General features: G+C 42.5%; 1 protein-coding gene across 2 annotated transcripts in view; it reads right to left on the bottom strand.

Moving 5' to 3' along the window:
* Window positions 1–2,313: 2,313 nt before the first annotated feature.
* The window catches only part of SMIM14 (small integral membrane protein 14), a 78,832-nt gene continuing 59,855 nt past the window's right edge, over window positions 2,314–21,290 (bottom strand). For both annotated transcript variants that reach the window (XM_008017607.3, XM_008017606.3), the window contains exons 4-5: window positions 7,492–7,634; window positions 2,314–3,050 (exon numbers count right to left, since the gene is read on the bottom strand). In XM_008017607.3, coding sequence (XP_008015798.1) covers window positions 3,018–3,050; window positions 7,492–7,634 — 176 coding nt within the window. In that variant the 3' untranslated portion in view covers window positions 2,314–3,017. The remainder of the gene's footprint in view (window positions 3,051–7,491; window positions 7,635–21,290) is intronic.

Below are 21,290 nucleotides of genomic sequence, written 5' to 3'. Positions count from 1 at the left end.
GAGCCAAGATCGCACCATTTCACTTCAGCTTGGGCGAAAGAGCAAAATTCCATCTCAAAACAACAACAAAAAAGAATCCAGATTCTTAGGTGTAATACTAGACATTCTGTGTCCAAGTTTCAGCCACTTCTTCCAATAAAGCCTTCTAAAGTCTTTTTTTTTTTCTTTTTTTTTTTGAGACAAGGTCTCACTCTGTCACTCAAGCTGGAGTGCAGTGGCGTGATCTTGGCTTCCTGCAACCTCTGTCTCCCAGGCTCAAGCGATTCTCCTGCCTCAGCCTCCTGAGTAGCTAAGACTACAGGCTGTGTCACCAAACCCGGCTAATTTTTGTATTTTTTGTAGACAAGGAGTTTCACCATGTTGGCCAGGCTGGTCTCAAACTCCTGACCTCAAGTGATCCACCCGCCTCAGCCTCCCAAAGTGCTGGGATTATAGGTATAAGTCACTGCGCCCAGCCCCCAAAGCCAATTTTCAATTATTTGTGAGCCATAGATTCAGTGACTACATCAGTATCTCTTGCCAGGGATTGGCCTTCTAGCAGCTCAGAGAACAGATTGTTAGGATATATATATGGGCAAGCCTTCTAAGTTCAAGAGGCAAGAGCAGAAAATGGAATGCTATAGGGATTTGGCTCCATCTTAAGCCATTCTGGCCCTTTCTGCTCTACTTCACCAGCTGTAGAGTTAGGAAGGCTTCCAGTAGGCCACAAAAACCTTTATTCTGTGGGGCTCATTTATCCAGGATTTAACTTACCTGTGTTATGTTACCCATCTATTAACACACGTAATTCAGAGTTGGTTATATTATTTCAAGAAATTGAGCACAAAGCCAAGATGTGTACAAGGAGGAATTCAAACAATCAATATTGGATTATATAACGAAAAGATACCCTTACAATGTTTATGATCTAGAATGTAATCATAATAAAGGGGAAAAAATCTCTTATGAGTATCACAATTGTATCAGAGACTATTAAACAGTACAATGATACAGAGAATTTATTCAATGCATACAAGTAATTTACCAGATCTAAACAGTGAATAGACTGACCTAAGGGGAAAAAAATCCTTACATTGATAGCAAAATATCTTCTAGCCCCCATAAATAATCTGCAATCATTTGCTAGGAAAAAAACTTCATAACCACATGGGTCATGCAGACATTTTTTAAAATTTATTTATTTTTAGACAGAGTCTCACTCTGTTGCCCTGACTGGAGTGCAGTGGCACGATCTCAGCTTATTGCACCCTCCGTCTCCTGGGTTCAAGCAATTTCCTGCCTCAGCCTCCCTAGTAGCTGGGATTACAGGCACACACCACCATGCCTGGCTAATTTTTGCATTTTTAGTAGAGGCGAGGTTTTACCATGTTGGTCAGGCTGGTCTCGAACTCCTGACCTCAGGTGATTCGCCCGCCTCAGCCTCCCAAAGTGCTGGGATTACAGGCGTGAGCCACCGCGCCCGGCCCATGCAGACATTTTTAAGTGCTATTGGTATTCACTTTATTTCAAACTGAGCAAAACAATACAACCTTTTACTTTTTTATACATTTCAAAATTTCTCTCATATTAACATTCCTTCCTACCCCAATCCATCCCATCACCAAACAGGAATAAGATAAGGAGTGAAAAAAAGATGTTTGTTTCTCATTTTCCTTCTTTTCCCTTGAAGTAAACCTGTTACTTATCAAAATTTTTTATAGGTCAGAGGATAACAAAGGACTCAATGGAGTAAATAAGTAAATAGGCATTCAAATATCAGTAATCTAACAGGCCCTAATACAGCTTTAAAATTTTAATTTTATTTTTATTTTTATTTTTGTTTGAGAGAGAGTCTCACTCTGTCGCTCAGGCTGCAGTGCAGTGGTGCGATCTCGGCTCACTGCAACCTTTACCTCCTGGGTTCAAGCAATTCTCCTGCCTTGGCCTCCTGAGTAGCTGGGATTACAGGCACATGTACCACGCCTGGCTAATTTTTCTGTATTTTTAGTAGAGACAGGGTTTCACCATGTTGGCCAAGCTGGTCTCGAACTCCTGACCTCAAATGATCCACCCACCTCAGCCTCCCAAAGTGCTGGGATTACAGGTGTGAGCCACCGCACCAGCCTAAGATTTTCATTTTAACAGGCAGTGTTAGAACAGAAAAGAAACTTCCCAAGAGGCACTCATTTTAAAAATAAATTATAGCTTAAATTATTATGTGGATTATACCAGCAAAGGCAGAAAGAATTAATGTTTTCCTCCTTTCATGAACCTTGTAAGGCTAGTGTTGAGTGGCTTACAAATGTCATATAATGGACTGTAAATCATCTGCCATATTGATCAATCGTGTTTATTTAAGGTTTTCTTAACATTAGAGATTTTTAATGAGAGTATAAAATTAGTAAACAACCATTTCATTTTTTTCTCTTTTCCTATTCTAGCCACATAAGCCAGTTTAATCCATGACACAGATTTCAGCTGTAATTTGCAAAACAATCCAAGAGCTACCACAGTCCCCAAAACTACAGAAAACTGCCATCCACAAATTAACTACCAAGGTAAATGTAAATACAACGTGGTTCTAATTTTCTTTCATACAATCCCAGACAACCTCAAATAACTTTATAAATACCTCATGAAAAAAAGCAATTTAAAAAGCTATCAAATCTATTTAAAATATATAAATGCAGACCTCTCAAATTTCCTTCAATCAGGCCAGAAATTATCACAAACATTATAATCACAGTTACAAACAGAATGAGTGGAATGTTTGTAAGTTTAGGACAACCAAAAAAGCCCCATGTAACTTTTTAAAAATATAATCATTCACTCAAATATACTGTAAATAGGAATGGCAGTAACACAGGAAGCAAAAATAAACTTGCAAGTGAAATTTCTAGAAGCTCATGAAAACAATACCATCCCATATTGCAGATACAAAAGGAAAAACAGTTCTAATGGGGTTAAGAGTACTCTGGTCATCTTCGTTCGTTTGGTCGTGCAAGGTGTTAACTATTTTCACTTCCCGTATCACAAAGTTAGTCCACAGGAGGAGCTGGTGGATCTTGTCCCTGGCATTAGAAAGAAATAAATTATTTAACTGACTTTTAAAAAATTTAAAATTTTTTAAAATTTATTTTAGTACTTTTTAAAAAATTGACTTATTAAATCCCAGTGCAACCAATCTAACACATAGAGAAAGAACTGAGCAGCAATGCCCCCCACCATCCCATCCCAAATATATGCTTATTTGGACTTTTCATATGTTTTTACACGAGGGAACACTAGATTAAATAACACTGTGATTTTCCACCATTTGTCTTATTTTTCCCTGTAGAATGGAAGAGAGAGGGAATCTGTATAACAGTGATGTTATCATGCCTGCCAGCAACCACATTAGCTGACACACAGTCTGCATTGCATTAATATGGTAATTTTCAAAGTGTCACAGATATAATACTTGCAGGATTATGCATTGACATCTTGACTAGTTAACCAGGAGAATGTAATGGTAAAATTTCCAGGCTTGCTAAACAATTCCGGAATTTTTTTTTTTTTTTTCTTTTTTGAGACAGAGTCTCACTCAGTCGCCAGCCCCAGGAGTGATCTTCAAACTAATGAAAGTATCTTCATCCCTCTTGCTAAGGTTGATTGGCTAAGCGAAGTACTGTATATTTAAAATGAAGCTAGGGACTTTTGTTTCTCAATACTGAATGTCTACGAGGAAGCATATAACTGCAGTTGCTTCTGGCAGTCATCCTATGACCCTAAGGGGAGCCCATGTTGGAATGAAGTTGATAGTAAGAGGAAAGAAACTGGGTCTTTGATGACACTGTTAAACTTTCTTAACACTGACCCTACCTCTGAATTTTTTTGATGTGTAAATCAATGAAGCCACTTGTTTTAAACTGCTTTGGATTGACTTTTGCTAACTTGCAATAGAAAGCAAGTGAACTATAAAGGAAAGATCAGAGTTTTTAAGATTCTCAAGATTTTATTTATTTACCCTGAAATGATGTAGGAGGCCCGAGTTGGGGGTGATCAGTATTTCTACTTGGAATTAGTCTCAACACATTTTCTTACTTATTCCTAAGATAGTGGAACTACTATTCCTAGAAACACTGGTCTACAATGAATTAAGGTCCAGGAGAGTATAATCTTGCATTTCTGTCATTTTAATAGTTTCTTTTTTTTTTTCCTTGAGACAGTCTCACTCTATCGCCCAGGCTGGAGTACGGTGGTGCGATCTCGGCTCACTGCAGCCTCCACCTCCCGGGTTCAAGTGATTCGCCTGCCTCAGCTTCCCGAGTGCTGGGATTACAAGCCTGTGCCACCACGCCTGGTTAAATTTTTTTGTATTTTTAGTAGAGACGGGGTTTCACCATGTTGGTCAAGCTGGTCTCCAGCTCCTGACCTCAAATGATCCACCCGCCTCGGCCTCCCAAAGTGCTGGGATTACAGGTACGAGCCACCACACCCAGCCCATTTTAATGGTTTCTAAGTCAGATTATTGAGAATTCTATTTCTTTAGCTCCAAACATTGAGGAAGTTACTCTTTGATATGAAAGTAACAAAGCTATACAAAGAAAGTAAGAAAGACAGCTAAGGAATAAACACTTTATCAAGACAATATGCAAGCTGTTTTATAAATACTCTCTTCTCCAAGAAAAAACAAAAATAAATGGAAAGCTTTTTATATAGTGCTAATAATGCCTTCTTTCTTTCTTTCTTTCTTTTTCTTTTTTTGTTTTTGAGACGGAGTCTCGCTCTTGTTGCCCAGGCTGGAGTGCAATGGCGCGATCTCGCCTTACTGCAACCTCTGCCTTCTGGGTTCAAGCAATTCTCCTGCCGCAGCCTCCTGAGTAGCTGGGATTACAGGCATGAGCCACTGCCTCCGGCCTATAATGCCTTCTTTCTTAAAGTTAGCATGCTATGTATCTTTTTTGTGTATGTTTTTCTTTTCGATTTTTTTTTCTTTCTATACTACATATGTTCTACTCCTTTAAAAACAAAACAAAACACTGACCAATTAACACAGCATATTTGCTTTCTCTTATATAAAAAAATGAGTCTAACTGAACTTCTGATATTAACACCACAACATTGGAGAAAAACAATTATTTCAGGAATTCCACATGGTAAAGGTTGGAAAAGAGAATTAGTGGGATAATTTGGTATTCAACAAGTGAATCTGGTCAGGCACGGTGGCTCATGCCTGTAATCCCAGCACTTTGGGAGGCAAATGCAGGCAGAGTACCTGAGGTCAGGAGTTCGAGACCAGCCTGGCCAACATGGCAAAACCCCATCTTTACTAAAAATACAAAAATTAGCCAGTTGTGGTGACACACACCTGTAATGCCAGTACTTTGGAGGCCGAGGCAGGCAGATCACCTGAGGTCAGGAATTTGAGATCAGCCTGGCCAACATGGTGAAACCCCATCTCTACTAAAAATCCAAAAATTAGCCAGATGTGATGCGCACCTGTAATCCCAGCTACTCGGGAAGGGGAGGCAGGAGAATTGCTTGAACCCGGGAGGCAGAGGCTGCAGTGAGCCGAGATTGCACCACTGCACTCCAGCCTGGATGACAGAGTGAGACTCCATCTCAAAAACAAACAAACAAACAAAAAACGAGCAAATCTATCATGGAAATTTTCCCTTTTTTTTTTTTTTTGATGCTCTATCATCTTATAGTTTTTTTAATTATAAATTTTAACATTTTATTTATTTAAATTGACAAATAAAAATTGTATATATTTGTCATATACAACATGTTTTGAAATATGCATACATTTGTAGAATGGCTAAATTGAGGTAATTGGCATATTCATGGAAATTTGTTTTTGTTTTTGTTTTTTGGAGACGAAGTTTCACTCTTGTCGCCCAGGCTGGAGTGCAATGGCGCGATCTTGGCTCAGTGCAACCTCCACCTCCTGGGTTCAAGCAACTGTCTTGCCTTAGCCTCTCAAGTAGCTGGGATTACAGGCGCCCACCACCATGCCCAGCTAATTTTCGTATTTTTAGTAGAAACAGGGTTTCACCATGTTGGCCAGGATAGTCTCGAACTCCTAAACTCAGGTGATCTGCCCATCTCGGCCTCCCAAAGTGCTGGGCTTACAGGCGTGAGCCACCGTGCCCAGCCTCATGGAAATATTTTTAAAGAGATAATATTCAAATTCAATGTTAAAAAAAACACACACATAAATACTGGTTCTGAAAAGGATTAAAAGGAATCCTTTAACAGAGGTTCTTTTTTTTTGAGACACAGTCTCACTCTGTAGCCCAAGCTGGAGTGTGGTGGTGTGATCTTGGCTCACTGCAACCTCTGCCTCCTGAGCTCAAACGATTCTCAAGCCTCAGCTTCCTGAGTAGCTGGGACTACAGGCGCACACCACCGTGTCCGGCTAATTTTTTGTATTTTAGTAGAGACGGGGTTTCACCATGTTGCCCAGGGTACCATGTCCGGTTAATTTTTTGTATTTTAGTAGAGATGGGGTTTTACCATGTTGCCCAGGGTGGTCTTGAACACCTGAGCTCAGGCGATCTGCCCGCCTTGGCCTCCCAAAGTGCTGGGATTGCAGGCGTGAGCCACCGCGCCTGGCCAACGGAGTTTCTATCAAAGATAGTACTGAAAACTCCCTGTTGGGTCACTTTATCACAGTTTTAATTTAGAAGGTTCTAAAAATGGTTGTAATCATGACTATCAAGATTTATCAACATGAATGATTCTGACCTCTCCTTTTGCCAGCTCAGTTGATTTGTTGCGGTACAGAAATGGAAAATGGGTTTGAGAGACATAGGATGGGAAAATGAGGAAAATAAAATCAGACAGGCTCAGTGTCTCTACTGAATAGCTAGGACAGAAGGGGGTCAAACATTTGAGCTGAAGCTACTAAGAGTTTAGGGGCTAGAAGCATGAGAGGCAAGGGATCAACTGTGAGGTGGACAGAACTGAGTAGTGGAGGATTGAGATTTAAGCAATATTGCTGTGGATTATGAAATGGATTATTTCATAATGCTTCTCATGCGAGTAAAGATTGGAATTCAAGCCTGGGCAACCTGGCAAAACCCCATCTCTACAAAAAAAATACAAAAAACTAGCCAGGTGTGCTAGTACATGACTGTGGTCCCAGCTACTCAGAAGGTTGAGGTGGGAGGATCACCTGAGCCTGGGAGGTAGAGGCTACAGTGAGCTAAGATCGCACCAATGCACTCCAGCCTGGGCAGCTGAGCAAGACCCTGTCTGAACAACAACAACAAAAAAATTGGAATTCATTTTCAAATTAATTTTTGGCTTCTGGTCTGTGCTTCTTTCTGCATTTAACTCCACAAAGATTAAGCCATCAATTAAATCTTGGAATTGCAAGATTTAATAGAACTACATAGGTAGAATACTCTATGAGTTAAATGTAATTTAACTAATTTAGGTATTTTAGTCAAAACCAAGTCCTTCCCTGCCCCAGGTCACATACATTCCCTTACCCAAAAAGCATTTAAAATGTGCAATACTTACATTATGAGGACTGGTTGGCTTTCCAGGTAGGTTGGATCCTCTTAGATTCGGAGGTCTCAGTAAGAACAAGATCAATGCAATAACCATCCAGGCCACTAAGATCATAGTAACACTGATGCCATTATCACCAGAGGGTCCTGGTACTAAAGACAAACAAAAAATGTAGCATGTTCACAACATTGTTAAAAGTAAAAATAAATTCTAATGTTTAAATGTCAGTTTCAAATATTGTATTAATATAAAAATTGTATTGATAAATTAGAGAAGTACATATTATGCCTTCAATTTCCCTTTCCTCCAGTGAGAACATCTAAAAAGTAAATGATGTTAAATAGTCATAAACCAAAACCTAGTAAGTTTTTGTTGTTTTTGTTTTTTGAGACGGGGTCTTGCTCTATCAAACAGGCTGGAGTGCGGTGGCTCAATCGTAGCCCACTACAGCCTTAAACTTCTATGCTCATGGGATCCTCTCACCTCAGCCTCCTGAGTAGCTGCGACTACAGGTGTGTGCCACCATGCCCCATACCCCAAATTTTTAATTTTTGTTTTTAGGAGAAACACTTGTGTTGCCTGGGCTGGTCTCTAACAATTGTTTGTTTTTTTTTTAGATGGAGTCTCACTCTGTTGCCAAGGCCGGAGTACAGTGGGATGATCTTGGCTCACTGCAACCTCCACCTCCCAGGATCAAGCAATTCTGCCTCAGCCTCCTGAGTAGCTGGGATTACAGGCATGTGCCACCACGCCCAGCTAATTTTTGTATTTCTAGTAGAGACAGGGGTTCACCATGTTGGCCAGGCTGGTCTTGAACTCCTGACCTCAGGTGATCCACCCGCCTTGGCCTCCCAAAGTGCTCGGATTACAGGTGTGAGCCACTGTGTCCAGCCCCACACCCCTAATTTTTTTTTTTTAATTTTTAGTAGTGATGACGTATCACTATGTTGCTTGGACTAGTCTCTAATAAATTTTTTAATAGTACAATAATTCTTAATATTTTGGGGTAACAGAATCATGAGAATTTGATAAAAATTAAGAACTCTATTTTAAGAATTCATGGGGTCCTTCAACAGAGGCCTTGCAAGGCAAGCTGGCCGTGCCATGTTTGTAGATTAGTGAGGCTAGGGGCCCTAACTTCCCTAAGATCTACTTTTCTAGCTACCTCTGCCCTGTGTCTGGCACCTACATCCTTCATGATTGTTCTTTTTGATCCATTCTGGATTAAAAATAAATATGAAAAGCACTCATGTATACCAAATTCCACAATTTTGCATATAATTGTGGAAGGTTTAAGGACCCACAAAGCCACGAATCCATAGATTTGCTGAGATCTATGAATCTGAGTTAAGACCACAGAAAAAACACTCTCCTTTGGGGGGAAATCTGCATCTTAATTACAGAGACATCATGAAAAAGAAAGGGAACATCCGGGCTGCATAATATATACATTAAAAGATCCCTTTAATTACAGTCTCAACCAAAGAGATGACTTTGGCCTTCTTTTTCACACAAGGAAGTTGAATTCAGGTCTAGATATTTTAAAATTTAATCAGTTTTTATCTTCTATCAATTTTTTGTCTTCTATGTATCAAGAGAAAAAAGCTAGACAGGGATGTATGTAAGTATACAGGTATCAGTTTTTCCTGGCTCCTTGACATAGCCATGTCTTATTTAATTTGAAATAACAAGTGCCTAGCACAGTGCCTGATATGAGGTTAACAAATTTCTAATAAATGAAACATAGATTTTTTATTGAAGTATATTAGAGAACTCAATTTTCAGAAATAAAAATGGCCGGATGCGGTGACTCACGCCTATTATCCTAGCATTTTGGGAGGCCAAGATGGGCAGATTGCCTGAGCTCAGGAATTCGAGACCAGCCTGGGCAATATGGTGAAACCCCATCTCTGAGGGGAAAGAAAAGGAAAATCCGTTAGATAAACAGTTAAGGCTGGGCCCCGAGAAGTGCTTGCCTGAAAAATCACAGCTGCTGCAGCTGCACAGTTAAGTCTGGACAGATAAGGAGCCAGCAAAGCAAAGAAGCCTTTTTGTTCTTTGTATAATTAGTGAGCTCCCAGGAAAAAGTTTCCTCACCTTTTCAGGCATATACACAGTGGGCTCCGTGGGAACTTGTACAGGGAGGAGTGGGGCTTACCTAAAAAAACCCACAGTTATACAAACAAGAGAAGCTGTGCTTTGTGCTTAGAAACAATCCCACAGCTGGAAAAAGGGAGTTGCACAGACAGCTTTACTGATAAGAAAAATTACTCAATCAGTTACAAGGAGGAGAGCAGTTTCTTTTTTTTTTCTTCTTTCTTTTTTTTTTTTTTGAGACGGAGTCTCGCCCTGTTGCCCAAGTTGGAGTGCAGTGGCACGTCAGCTCACTGCAACCTCCACCTCCTGGGTTCAAGTGATTCTCCTGCCGCAGTCTCCCCAGTAGCTGGGATTACAGGTGCCGCCACCATGCCTGGCTAATTTTTTGTATCTTTAGTAGAGATGGGGTTTCACCATGTTGGCCAGGCTGGTCTCAAACTCCTGACCTCATGATCTGCCTGCCTCGGCCTCCCAAAGTGCTGGGATTACAGGCGTGAGCCACCGCGCCTGGCTGCAGTTTCTTATAAAAACATTTTGCATTCCGTTGTAACCACGCAATCCACTCGGACTCCCCTCTCTGCAGAGAGCTTTCTCTTGCTTATTACATTTTCGCTCAAACTTCACCCTTATGACCATGCTCCTTAATCATTTTGGAAGTGAGACAAAGAACTCAGGGTGATACCTCACAAGAGAAACTGTTATATTAAGGTGCATTAGTGAGACTGCAAAATCTCTACGAAAATTAGCCAGGTGTGGTGGCGTGTGCCTATAGTCCCAGCTACCCGGGAGGCTGAGGCACGAGAATTGCTTGAACCCAGGAGGCAGAGGTTGCAGTGAACTCAGATTACACCACTGCACTCCAGCCTGGCCGAGAGAGCAAGACCCTGTCTCAACCAAAACAAAACAAAACAAAAAGAAAACAACAACAACAACAAAATGAAAAGAAAAGAAAGAAAAAAAAATTATAGATTAGATTTCTAGAGGAAAATGTAGTATCCCTAGGTGATTACTAAAATAGGTTGTCAAGACTACAGCTGTTTGGTTTTGATCTCCTTGCCTCAGGAAAAAGTAAAAGAAATCCAGACAAGATGTTGAAACTAATCTGATACACTGCATTGGGGTCAGTGGGTCCAGGGCCCAATTCTATAAAAGGAAAGGAATTGGTGGCACTGCTGAGGCCAAAAGGCTAGTGATAAAAGGAGACAAAGTCAAGTTAAGAGTTGCACTGGCCCTGCTGCAAAGAAGTCTTATGGCAAACAAATTAGCACAAAATATACATTAAAAAGAGCTGAGCTGGCCCAAGGCAGGATGGACAGGAATGCTTGTAGCCTCTGTTCCAACCCGTCACTTCCCTAGAAACAGCTAAACAGGCTGGGCATGGCAGCTCATATCTGTAATCCCAGCACTTTGGGAGGCCAAGGCGGGCAGATCCCTTGAACTCAGGAGTTTGAGACCAGCCTGGGCAACATGACAAAAACCCATCTCTACAAAAAATATTTTAAAAAATTAGCCAGGTGTGCTGGTGTGCACCTGCGGTCCCAGCTACTCAGGAGGCTGAAGTGGGAGGATGGCTTGAGCCCAGGAGGTGGACGTTGCAGTGAGCTGTAATTGCACCGGTGCACTCCAGCCTGGGCAACAGAGCCAGACCCTGTCTCAAAACTGAAACAAAAACCAACCACTTTCTTCCATTGTCTTCTGTGTCATTCCCACTGTCTGATCTAACAGTTGGATACTCCTCCATCAATAATTCTCTATTTCTTTTTCTTTATATCAACAGTTCTTTTTCTCTCTCTCTCTCTCTCTTTTTTTTTCGAGATGGAGTCTCGCTCTGTCACCAGGCTGGAGTGCAGTGGCGCGATCTCGGCTCACTGCAACCTCTGCCTCCTGGGTTTTATTTGTAGTAGAGATGGGATTTCACCATGTTGTCCAGGCTGGTCTCAAACTCCTGACCTCAGGTGATCCACCTTCCTTGGCCTCCGAAAATGCTGGGATTACAGGCGTGAGCCACTGCAACTGGCCAACATCAAGAGTTCTTAAACAATGGTATACATCAGAGTCACCTGAAAACTTCTTAAAAATGCAGAAATCTGGGAAACACGAGGTCAAGAGATCACCTGGGAGGCAGAGGTTGCAGTGAGCCGAGATTGCGCCACCACACTCCAGCCTGGCGACAGAGCGAGACTCCGTCTCAAACAAAACAAAACAAAACAAAACAAAACAAAATGCAGAAATCCCACCTTTGCATTTAACATATTCAGTACTTTAGTATTCCAAACAAAAATCATGAGCATCTCCCCCTGCCCTACCCCTTTCCACCCCAACTACCAAACTGGATTTCCATTCATCCAGTTGCCCAGGGCAGAAACCTAAGAAAACACCTTTTTTTTCTCTCAACAACCCTGTATTTAATACATTATGAAGTTTCTTGCAATTTTTCCTCCTAAATATCACTTGTATCTGCCCACTTTTAGCTCCATGTCCCCTCCTGCTCAAGCTACCATCACCTCTTATCTGGTCTACTGCAGTGGCCTCTTAAGGGATCTCCCTATATCTACTCCTGCTTCCCCTGTGTTCTATATTGTCTCCAGAGTGATTTGTTTTTCTTTTTTTAAAAGCAAATACATGTTGAGTGTCCCTATGTGAAATGCTTGGGTATACAAGTGTTCCAGAATTGAGATTTTTTCAGATTTGGGGATATATGCAATATACTTATTGGTTCAGCAGCCCTAATCCTAAAATCCAAAATCTGAAATGTTCCAATGAGTATTTCCTTTGAGCATCACGTCAGCACTGAATAAGTTTCAGATTTTGGAGAATTTCAGATTTTCAGGTTAGGGATATTCAACCTATATTTACTATTATATAGTAATAGTACTTTTTTTTTTATTTTAAATAATTTTTTTTATTTTAAATAATAGTTCAGGCCAGACCTGATGCGGCTCATGCCTGTAATCCCAGCACTTTAGGAGGCCAAGGCAGGAACATCCCTTGAGCTCAGGAGCTCAAGACCAGCCTGGGCAAAATGGCTGGTGCTGAACTTCTGGCCTCATGCAATCCTCCTGCCTGGGTTTCCCAAAGAGCTGAGATTACAGGCGTCAGTCGGTAGTCATGCCCACCCATGACTTTCTAATATTCTTTGCAAGTAAAAAATTCTGAAGCTTAAGAGAGTTAAACCTCAGATTCCAAGTTTACTAATTCATATTTCTAGACAAACAATACCTGATCCTTTTTTAGAATCTCATGCCGGGCACCGTGGCTCACGCCTGTAGTCCCAGCACTTGGGAGGGTAAGGCGAGTGCATCAGCTGAGGTCTGGAGTTCAACACCAGCCTGGCCAACATGGTAAAAAACAAACAAACAAACAAAAAGTCTCTACTAAAAATACAAAAATTAGCCAGGCATGGTGGCGCACGCCTGTAATCCCAGCTACTCGGGGTGTTGTGGCAGAAGAATTGCTCGAACCTGGAAGACGGAGGTTGCAGTGAGCCAAGATCATGCCACTGCACTCCAGCCTGGGTAACATAGTGAGACTCCATTTCAACAACAACAAAATAGTAATGTCCACTTCTTTTTTAGAATCTCACAATAGTAATAAGACTCTTAGTTCCCTTAACTATCTCCTAGCTTGGTTCCTATTACAGGTTTTCCTACTTGCTTATCGCTGCCAGAAACGTCTGCTTAAAACTTCTTGGCTGGGTACAGTGGCTCATGGCTGTGATCTCAGCACTCTAGGAGGTTGAAGCAGGAGGATCCTTGGAGCCCAGGCATTTGAGACCAGCCTGGGCAACATAGTGACACTCCTGTCTCCACAAAAAAATTAAAAAATTAGCTGTGTGTGGTGGTGCAGGCCTGTAATCCCAGCTACTTGGGAGGCTGAGGTAGGAGGATCACTTAAGCCCAGGTGGTCAAGGCTGCAGTGAATTGTAATCACACAACTGCACTCCAGCCTGGGTGGCAGAGATAGACCCTGTCTCAACCCCAAAACAAACAACGAACAAACAAACAATCCCCTCTGTTTTTAACACATCTCTGCTGATCAACGTGATAACTGTTTCCACTGCCTACTGTTTCAACTCTGGGTTTTTGTTTTTGTTTTTATTGAGTCAGTGGCTCTCTCTCTCTCCCAGGCTGCAGTGCAGTGGCACAATCACAACCCACTGCAACCTTTGCCTCCCAGGCTCAAGCGATCCTCTCACCTCAGCCTTTTGAGTAGCTGGGACTATAGGAGTATGCCACCATGCCCGATTAATTTTTTAATATTTTTAAAACTATTTTTTTATTATTTAGAGACAGGGTCTCACTATGTTGCCCAGGCTGATCTCGAATTCCTGAGCTCAAGTGATCTGCCCACCTTGGCCTCCCAAAGTTCTGGGATTACAGGCATGAGCCACCCCACCTGGCCCTAATTTTTGTATTTTTAGTAGAGACGGCGTTTTGCCATGTTGCCAAGGCTTGTCTTGAACTCCTGAGCTCAAGCAATCCATGCACCTGAGCCTTGCAAAGTGCCAGGATTATAAGCATGAGCTACTGTGCCCAGCAATTCTAAATTCTGTAGCTCAGCCTTTCCTCATACGATTTGGCCTTACTCATCTAATCTTACCTCTTACCACTTCTCAGAAAATGCAGCCGCTGCTTTAGTCACCCCCCATACCCCTTCCTTCCTTCCTTCCTTCCTTCCTTCCTTCCTTCCTTCCTTCCTTCCTTCCTTCCTTCCTTCCTTCCTTCCTTCCTTCCTTCCTTCCTTCCTTCCTTCCTTCCTTCCTTCCTTCCTTCCTTCCTTCCTTCCCTCCCTCCCTCCCTCCCTCCCTCCCTCCCTCCCTCCTTCCTTCCTTCCTTCCTTCCTTTCATTTTGAGATAGAGTTTTACTCTTGCTGGCCAGGCTAGAGTGCAACGGCACGATCTCTGCTCACTGTAACCTCTGCCTCTCAGGTTCAAGTGATTCTCTTGCCTCAGCCTCCTGAGTAGCTGGGATTACAGGTGCTCACCACCACACCCAGCTAGTTTTTTGTATTTTTAGTAGAGACAAGGTTTCACCATGTTGACCAGGCTGGTCTCGAACTCCTGATCTCAGGTGATCCACCCACCTCAGCCTCCCAAAGTGATGGGATTACAGGCATAAGCCACCGCCCCTGGCCCCTCTTCTTTCTTTAGCCAATGATTCCCTGGCCTGGCTATGCATCAGAATAGCCTGTGACAGTATCAACACCACAGATTCTAAGGCACTGCCTAAGACCATCTGATTCAGGAGCAGCTTTGGGATGGGAACAGGAACCAACGATATTTTTTAAAAGCTTTCCAAATGAATCTGATGCAACAGTTGAATGCGAACTTGTCTGGCAGCATTTGCCAACTATGCAAATTCAGTCTTCCTGGGTTACTCATTATTTCCCTGTCTAGCATGTTCTTACAACTAACTCCATTTATCCACCTATATGCTATATCCCTCTTCCATAAAAATCTCCATTTCCTCCACCCACTTTTTCCTCTGCCTTCTCTGGACTAGTGTAGCATTTCTAGTTTGAAGGAAAGGTTTCCTGTCTCTCCTAATTAACTTTTTAACAACTGAAACCATCTCATAGCTGTTTGACTATACCACCCCTTAGATATATAATCCCTGAGCCTCAGTTTCTTTTTCTTCTTTCCTTCTTCCTTCCTTCCTTCTTCCTTCTTCTTCTTCCTCTTCTTTTACTCTTCCTCTTCTTCTATTATTATTATTATCATTTTGAGATGGAGTCTTGCTCTGTCACCAGGGTGGAGTGCAGTGGCACAATCTTGGCTCACTGCAACCTCCGCCTCCCAGTTTCAAGCGATTCCCCTGCCTCAGCCTCCCGAGTAGCTGGGACTACAGGTGTGTACCACCATGCCAGGCTAATTTTTTGAATTTTAGTAGAAACGGGTTTTCACCATGTTGGCCAGGATGGTCTCGATCTCCTGACCTCATGATTCACCCGCCTGGGCCTCCCAAAGTGCTGGGATTACAGGTGTGAGCTACTGTGCCCAGACGAGCCTCAGTTTCTTTACCAGTGAAGTGGAAGTATTTCCATCATCTCAGAGCAGCTACGACAATTGAAATGGTCAATACATGACAAGCAGTTAGTGAAGTACCTGGTACACAGCAGGTAGTCAATAAACATTATCCATTAACTTTGGGAGGCAGAGGCAGGCGGATCACCTGAGGTCAGGAGTTTGAGACCAGCCTGGCCAACATGGTGAAACCTCGTCTCTACTGAAAATATAAACCTTAGCGGGGTGTGGTGGCACGGGTCTGTAATTCCAGTTACTCAAGAGGCTGAGGCAGGAGAATCGCTTGAACCTGGGAGGTGGAGGTTGCAGTGAGCCGAGACTGCACCACTGCACTCCAGCCTGGGTGACAGAGTGAGATTCTGTCTCCACAAGAAAAACGAAAACAAAAAACACCGTATCCATTACCAGTATTAGGATCAATTAGAATACAGAAAAGTGATAATGGGATGGAAGGAGCACAACACTTGGTAACTAACTGGACTGGTGGGAGGAGGAGGAAGAAAAATTAGTGAAGGATGCCTCTAAAATTTTCTGAAGGGTAACAGTAAGTGGTAGAATTTCTCTACTTAAAAAGCTAAATGGAAACAGTTTTCCTGACCTCCAAGGTTTGATAACATCATTTTCTCCTATCCTCCAGTAATTCATGGCCCATCTCAGAATAGGATACTAGGTGAACCAATTAAAGTAGAACCTCTTGGTCACAGCCAGTCGTTTTCTGTTTACAACAGTCCCATGAAATTGAGATTGACTTTGGGATGTACTATCACATGGGCATAGCATGCAAGATTATTAACAAAAAACTGGAAACAAACCTAAACGTCTGCCAAGAGTGCCTGATTAATATATTATGGTACATCTATACAATGGAATTATTATAAAGCTGTAAACAATTTTTGAGAAAGTCTCTATGAGGTATGCTTTTTTTGACAAAAAAAAAAAAAAAAAGAAAGCAGGTGAGGAATGGTGTCTAAAAAGGGGAGACAAGGCTGGGCACAGTGGCTCAAGCCTGTAATCCCAGCACTTTGAGAGGCCGAGGTAGGCGGATCACTTGAGGTCAGGAGTTCAAGACCAGCTTGGCCAACATAATGAAACCCCCTCTGTACTAAAAATACAAAAACTAGCCGGGTGTAGTGGCTCATGCCTGTAATCCCAGCTACTCGGGAGGCTGAGGCATGAGAATCACTTGAATTTGGGAGGCAGAGGTTGCAGCGAGCCAGGATGGCACAATGGCACTCTAGCCTGGGCGACAGAGACAAATAATTTACAGTTGCTTGTACATGTACAAAGACACTCTGGAAAGATACAGAGAAGACCAATAATGCCTGGAGAAAGGATCTGCGTAGTTGGGAGAATATGAGGCAAGACAACTCTTCACTGTATACTAATTAACTTCTTGATTTTTGAACCTTATGTAAAAAGTTAATAGAATTAAACAAAAAAAGTAACCTAAAGTATCTTGGGGTTGAAAACACTAGGTATCTGAACTGACTTAGACTCCTTAAAATATTTAGGGACAGGAAATAAGAGGGTCACTATAGGTTTTCTGTGATTATTCACAGTCCCTCATGACAAGACCTACTCTTTAGAAAGTCTCAGAACACAGGAAAACGAGAGTTGGACTGGCCTCCTCACACTCTCTGACATTGCATGCAGCTGACAAATATGAACATCAGGAGCAGCTTTTTTTTCTTCTAAGACGGGGTCTCTAGGAACTCCCTATATATTATTTACTTTAAGAAGTTAAGTATTTTTCACTTTATGGCCTGGAAAGATATCAAATCATAAAAATGTAGAGGGACTTTATACACCAAAATATAGCATTTCCTATTTTGCTTATACATTAAGTTTTTGGTTACAAGCAAACATGAGTAGAGTTGATGGTCAGAGACCTCACAAATAAAATGCCAAATGGAATATTCACAATGCAGTCGTTAACTGAGCTGGACACCAAGAAGATGAAAAGGTAGAGACAGGCTCTAAGAGCTGACCCATCCCGAGAGATTATTTGTATAAACTTATATAGGTTTCCACTGGGGAAAGCAAAAACAGAATAGCAGTGAACGTGGACAATACACCGGTATGCTCTAACCCTGTAATTTTTGGTCCTATATAGTAATTACATTGTCCTAAGCAAAGCTACCAGTTTTCAAAAAGCTGAGTCAAGGGTGATCTCTATCATTCCCTAATGTAGACCTGTTATCCTACTACAGGCTGAGTATTCCTACTCTAAAAATCCAGAATGCTCCAAAATCCAAAACTTTTTGAGCTGACATCATGCTCAGAAGAAATGCTTATCAGAACATTTCACATTTTCAGCTTAGGGATGGTCAACTGGTAAATGAATCTGAAAAAATCTGAAACCGAATACCCTTCTGGCTCCAAGCATTTCAAATAAGGGATATTCAACCTATACTTTCATATTGTGTTCTGCGAGGGTGCCCCCTGGTGTTACTTCAGATTAGTGTTTTTTAGAGAAAGATAACCTGAATGGAAAGCATCCTCTCTTTTGTTTAAAGGATTCTATTAAAAAAGAAATACATGACATTTTAAGCAGGGGGCTAAGGGAAGCCTCACTAAGAAGGCACTCTGGAGTAAAGAAGTAAAGAAAGTGAGGGTGTCATTTGTGAGATTATCTGAAAGGAGCACATTTCAGGCAGAAGGAACAGCGAGAACTCCTGATTCAGGAGCCTGTGGGATGTTCATGGAGGCCAACATGGCTGAAGTGGAGTGACCTGGGATTGGTGGTATAGCGAGGTGGGATGTAAGAAAAAGATTAGGCTGGGTGCGGTGGCTCACGCCTGTAATCCCAGCACTTTGGGAAGCTGAGGTGGGAGAATCACTTGAGGCCAGGAGTTGAAGACCAGCCTGGGCAACATAATGAGATCCTATCTCTACAACATAAAAAACAAACAAACAAACAAAAATCAGCCAAGTGTGGTGCCACACACCTGTGGTCCCAGCTACTCAGAAGGCTGAGGTGGGAGGTCTGCTTGAGCCCAAGGGGTTGAGGTTATAGTAAGCCATGATTGCACCACTTCACTCCAGCCTGGGCAACAGAGTGAGACTCTGTCTCCAGAAAAGAAAATAAAAAGATTAAATCAAAAGAGTAACAGGATTCAGATCATGTTGGCCTTATAGGTCATAATAAGAACCTTGGCTTCTATTACATATTAAATAGAAAACCACTGAAGGGGCTTTTTTTTTTTCTTTTTTTTTTTTTTTGAGACAGGGTCTCACTCTGTCACCAGGTTAGAGTGCAGTGGCTCAATTACAGCTCACTGCAGCCTCAACCTCCCAGGCTCAAGTGATCCTCCCAACTCAGCATCCAGAGTAGCTGGGGCATAGGCACAGGCTACCATGCCTAGCTAAGTTTTATATCATTTCAACATGTTGCTCACGCTGGTCTTGAACTCCTGAGCCCAAGTAATCTGCCTGCTTTGGCCTCCTGAAATAGGATTATAAGTGTGAGCCACTGTGCCCAGCCACCTCTGAAGAGTTTTGAGCAAAATGCAGATGATATCTGACTCTCATTTTGACAGAACCACTCTATCTGTTGTGTCCTGAAGAAGGAGAAACAGAAAGACAGTGATCTGGTTTGGCTGTGTCCCCACCCAAATTTCATCTTGAATTGTAACTCCCACAATGCCCATATGTCGTGGGAGGAACCTGGTGGGAGGTGATTGAATTATGGGAGCAGGTCTTTCCTGCGCTGTTCTCATGATAGTAAGTCTCACGAGATCTCATGGTTTTAAAAAGGGGAGTTTCCCTGCACAAGCGCTCTTCTCTTGTCTGCCACCATGTGAGATGTGCCTTTCACCTTCCGCCGTGACTGTGAGGCCTCCTCAGACACGTGGAATTGTAAGCCCAATAAACCCTTTTCTTTTGTAAATTGCCCTGTCTTGGGTATGTCTTTATTAGCAGTGTGAAAACGGACTAATACAGACTAATTAGACAGACTAATACAACAGAACCTGTTGCAATAATCTGTTAACATATGAGATGATGATGGCCTAGAACAGGGAGGAGGCAGTGCGATAGTGAGAAGTGGTAGAATTTTGGATGTATCTTCAAGGTTGTGCTTGCTGAAAGGTGACTGAACAGTGTAAGAAAAAGGGAAGCCAAGGATGAGTCTCAGAAGGATAGAACTACCATTAACTGTTATAGGAAGGATCTCGAGAGGAGCAGAAATTCTTAAGATGTTGAGTTTGAGGCACCTTGTGAGACATCCCAGTGGAAATGCCCAAAAGACAGTCATCAGCATACACGTAATGAGTCATGAGATCAGATGAGATCACCAAGCGAGTGAGTGTCTAGAAAGGGAAATGATCCAGGGGCTGAGTCCTGGAGCATTCCAAAAATAAAAGCTAAGAGGTCAGGGGGACAGACAGAGGCACCAAGAAAGAAGACAGCAGGTAGAAAGACACAATGCAGCCAGGCACGGTGGCTCAGGCCTATAATCCCAGCACTTTGGGAGGACGAGGTGGGTGGATCACCTGAGGTCAGGAGTTCAAGACCAGTCTTGGCAACATAGGGAAACCTTGTCCCTACTAAAAAATACAAAAATTAGGCCAGGCGCAGTGGCTCACACCTGTAATCCCAGCATTTTAGGAGGCCGAGGCAGGTGGATCACGAGGTCAAGAGACCGAGACCATTCTGGCCAAAATGGTGAAACCCTGTCTCTACTAAAAGTATAAAAATTAGCTGGTGTGGTGGCGGGCGCCTGTAGTCCCAGGTACTCAGGAGGCTGAGGCAGGAGAATCGCTTGAACCCAGGAGGTGGAGGTTGCAGTGAGCTGAGATTGCACCACTACGCTCCAGCCTGGCGACAGTGTGAGACTGTCTCAAAAAAAAAAAAAAAAAAAAAGCTGGGGATGCTGGCACACGCCTGTAATCCCAGCTACTCAGGACGCTGAGGCAAGAGAACTGCTTGAATCCAGGAGGTGGAGGTTGCAGTGCGCTATCATGCCATTGGGCTCCAGCTTGGGCGACAAAAGCAAGACTCCATCTCAAAAGAAAGAAAGAAAAAAAAAATTAGCTGGGCATGGTGACATGCTCCTGTAGTCCCAGCTACTCAGGAGGCTGAAATGGGAGGTTTACTTGAACCTGTAAGGTTAAGGCTGCAGTGAGCCGTGTTTGCTCCACTACACTCAAGCCTGGGTGACAAAGTGAGACCCTGTCTCAGAACAAAACAAAAAAAAACAAAAACACCCCAAACCATATTCAGTGCCAAATGCTAACGCCCAAATAGACTGTATAAATAAGAACATACGGGCTGGGCAAGGTAGCGCACCTCTGTAATCCCAGCACTTTAGGAGGCAGAGGTGGGTGGGTCACTTGAGGTCAGGAGTTCGAGACCAGCCTGGCCAAAATGGCGAAACCCCGTCTCTACTAAAAATACAAAAAATTAGCCAGGTGTGTTAGTGCATTCCTGTAATCCTGGCTACTTGGGAGGCTGAGGCAGGAGAATAGCTTGAGCCTAGGAGGCGGAAGTTGCAGTGAGCTGAGATCACGCCACTACACTCCAGCCTGGGCAACAGAGCAAACTCCATCTCAAAAAAAAAAAAAAATATATATATATATATATACACACACACACACATACACACATACATTTATATATGTCTTCACCATTTACTCTTTGGTCTGTGTTTTAACAACGTTGAATCTACCTAGCAGCTGCTTCTAGGAC

This window comes from Chlorocebus sabaeus, chromosome 27 (genome assembly GCF_047675955.1).
Source record: "Chlorocebus sabaeus isolate Y175 chromosome 27, mChlSab1.0.hap1, whole genome shotgun sequence".
NCBI lineage: Eukaryota > Metazoa > Chordata > Mammalia > Primates > Cercopithecidae > Chlorocebus > Chlorocebus sabaeus.
This window is presented reverse-complemented; position numbering and strand designations above follow the sequence as displayed.